This window comes from Pundamilia nyererei, unplaced genomic scaffold (genome assembly GCF_000239375.1).
Source record: "Pundamilia nyererei isolate P.nyererei 1_Seehausen unplaced genomic scaffold, PunNye1.0 scaffold00029, whole genome shotgun sequence".
NCBI classification, from domain to species: Eukaryota; Metazoa; Chordata; class Actinopteri; order Cichliformes; family Cichlidae; genus Pundamilia; species Pundamilia nyererei.
The window spans coordinates 4,688,913-4,691,370 of record NW_005187430.1 but is presented as its reverse complement, the minus strand read 5'-3'; the positions used below and the strand labels follow the sequence as shown (position 1 = coordinate 4,691,370).

General features: G+C 38.9%; 1 protein-coding gene across 4 annotated transcripts in view; it reads right to left on the bottom strand.

The window, feature by feature from the left end:
• loxl3b (lysyl oxidase-like 3b) overlaps window positions 1-2,458 on the bottom strand; it is a 27,062-nt gene that overhangs the window by 10,957 nt on the left and 13,647 nt on the right. For 2 of the 4 annotated variants that reach the window (XM_013909717.1, XM_013909716.1), the window contains exon 6: window positions 148-204. The exons of the other annotated variants lie outside the window; for them this stretch is intronic. In XM_013909717.1, coding sequence (XP_013765171.1) covers window positions 148-204 — 57 coding nt within the window. The remainder of the gene's footprint in view (window positions 1-147; window positions 205-2,458) is intronic. 4 annotated transcript variants of the gene reach the window in all.

The following is a 2,458-nucleotide window of genomic DNA, read 5'->3' as shown; positions in this document are numbered from 1 at the left end:
TGGTTTAGACAGTTTTTCTATTTTTGAAGAGGGGAAAATTCAATATTTTGGCTGCTTTTAGGCTAATCTGGCTGACTTTATGAGCATGTGTGTTGGTCTTTGCAGACAGGTTGAATTTCCCCACTTCGTTGTTCATTCTCAGATTACCTTTTGCCAGGGCTGCTCTGTTTAGACTTATTGATAGCTTTAGCTTTGGGTGTCTGCCTGCAAGGTAAAGATGGGTTAGAGTGCACAGTTTGGTGAAGAAGGTGATGTGACAAAGTGAAAAATCATTGTAACAAAGACTGCGTAATACATTATAGGGTGTTAGTACAGATACACTCTTCAAAAGGATGTGCCATATTCAACATAGAGGCTAAGCAACTGTCGTTAAACAGTTATAAAACACTGTTTTACTGATGTAATGCAGAGTAAAAATGCACAAAAAGCCCACAGGCTAGTTGAACCAAGCACATCCTTCTTAGGTGAATTACAACAAAATTTCAACAAAAATAGACTGAAAACAAAACACAACAACATACAATGTTGGCCATTAGGGCAGAGACCCGACAGGTTTAATTAGCATTGACATAAGTAGATACACTTTATGGACAAAAGCATACTCAGATTTCGCCTTTCCTTTGTATACAGTTGGTGTGACGATGGTGGCCAGGAACAGAATAAATAGTGATACAGTTGGTATGTCCATATGCTTTGGGCCATAAAGTGTATCACATGTTTAACACGATCACTGACACATGGTTAGTGCAAACTAAGCTACTGTGATTGATGTACTTTTATGTCAGTGTGAACTTTAAGGTTTTTTTTTTTTTTAAATGGTATGGCATTGCTTCATGTGTGGATGGGCTGCAAACAAAAAGCAGATGTCTCAGTTTCCTGCAGGTCTAATGGTTAAAGGTCACATGACAGTCCATACAGGGTCTATGGGTAAGGGTGATCTGTGCTTTGAGTTGATGGATTTTTCTTTTAAATGTCAAAGAGTTTCTTACTTATCCCAAAACTTCAAATGTCAAGAACTGAATCAAATAGAATCTGCAAATTGTAAATGTATTGTTTTAACCAGAAAAAAAGAATATTTCAATGTTGCTCGATTGCCAAACTAATAAGAGCACCCTCACTGCTTCAATGTGAAATAAGAGTACGCAGCTTCCAGGTGGTGCTAATCAAAGGTACTTGATTAACTGATAGTCAGCGAGTATAAAAGTCTCTATAAAAGCAGAAGCTGGGGCAGGTTGCTAGTCCTTTGGACAGATCAGACCACAGTGGAAATGTCTGGCCACGATGCGCCATGTTTGGCAAAAACCAACCACAGCATATCAGCACAAGCGTCTCATACCTACTGTCAAGCACAGTGGTGAAGGTGATGATTTGGACTTTTTTGCAGCCACAGGACCCGAGCAGTCATTAGGTTCATGAGATCCTCTCTATACCAACGTATTATAAAGTCAGTTAAAAGTTGGCCAAAACGACAACAATCCCAAAAAATCTACAACACAATGACTGGAAAAAAAAATCTATTTCAAGCTTTGGCATTGAAAACCACAAACTGGAAAAGGACAAATTTATTTATTCTGATCATTTTGAGGGATTAGCTGACTTGAAGAAAAAAACCAGCATGGTCATTTAAGGTCCCCAACGCCCGGGCCACGGAGTCGTTTGGTTCCGGGCCACGAGAGTTGAGGCTCGGGTGTGAAATTTATGGTTTTGAGGGTTTTTAATCAGTTTTTCGTGTTATTTTTTTATCGTTTTTACCATTAACTCAGTTTCCCTGGGTCTTTTCCCGTGTGTTATGAGTAAATCTTCTTTTTTTTGGTACCGGTACTGGTTTTATTTTGTTGTATTTCTCCGCGACACCTTAAAGGCTTAAAGGCCGGTCCGTGAAAATATTGTCGGACATAAACTGGTCCGTGGAGCAAAAAAGGTTGGGGACCGCTGATTTAAGGTATATTCCTTCACACCACATTTATCTGTTAAGCTTAGCTATTCACTGTAATAATTCATTTTCCTCAGGAGCAAAAGTTTTACCTCAGGACACCAAAAAGTATCATGTAACACATCCAAAAACATCTGTGGTGCGACTTCCTAATACTCACATACCAGGATGAAACAGGATGAACTGGATAAAACAAACACTGTAAATTATTTGCAGATTCTACCAGATGCAGGTCACTTTCGGTTATATGAACTCTGCAGTCAAATGTCTGCGACTGCTTCAGTGTACGAACCCAGGATGAAAAGTTGCTGACCTCCTCCAAAAAGCATGCCATAATGAAGAATGGGATTTCCAGCTGTTGCATTAGATTAGAAGGACTAATGCATTAAAACAAACAGGCCTCTGACACTGCACAGATTGACAACATCTGTATCATCAAAAGATTCATTATGTGTTTTGTTATTAATACTGTGGAATGCTAAGAATTTTAGTAAGACTGGGTTTGTGCTGATGATATAAATATAT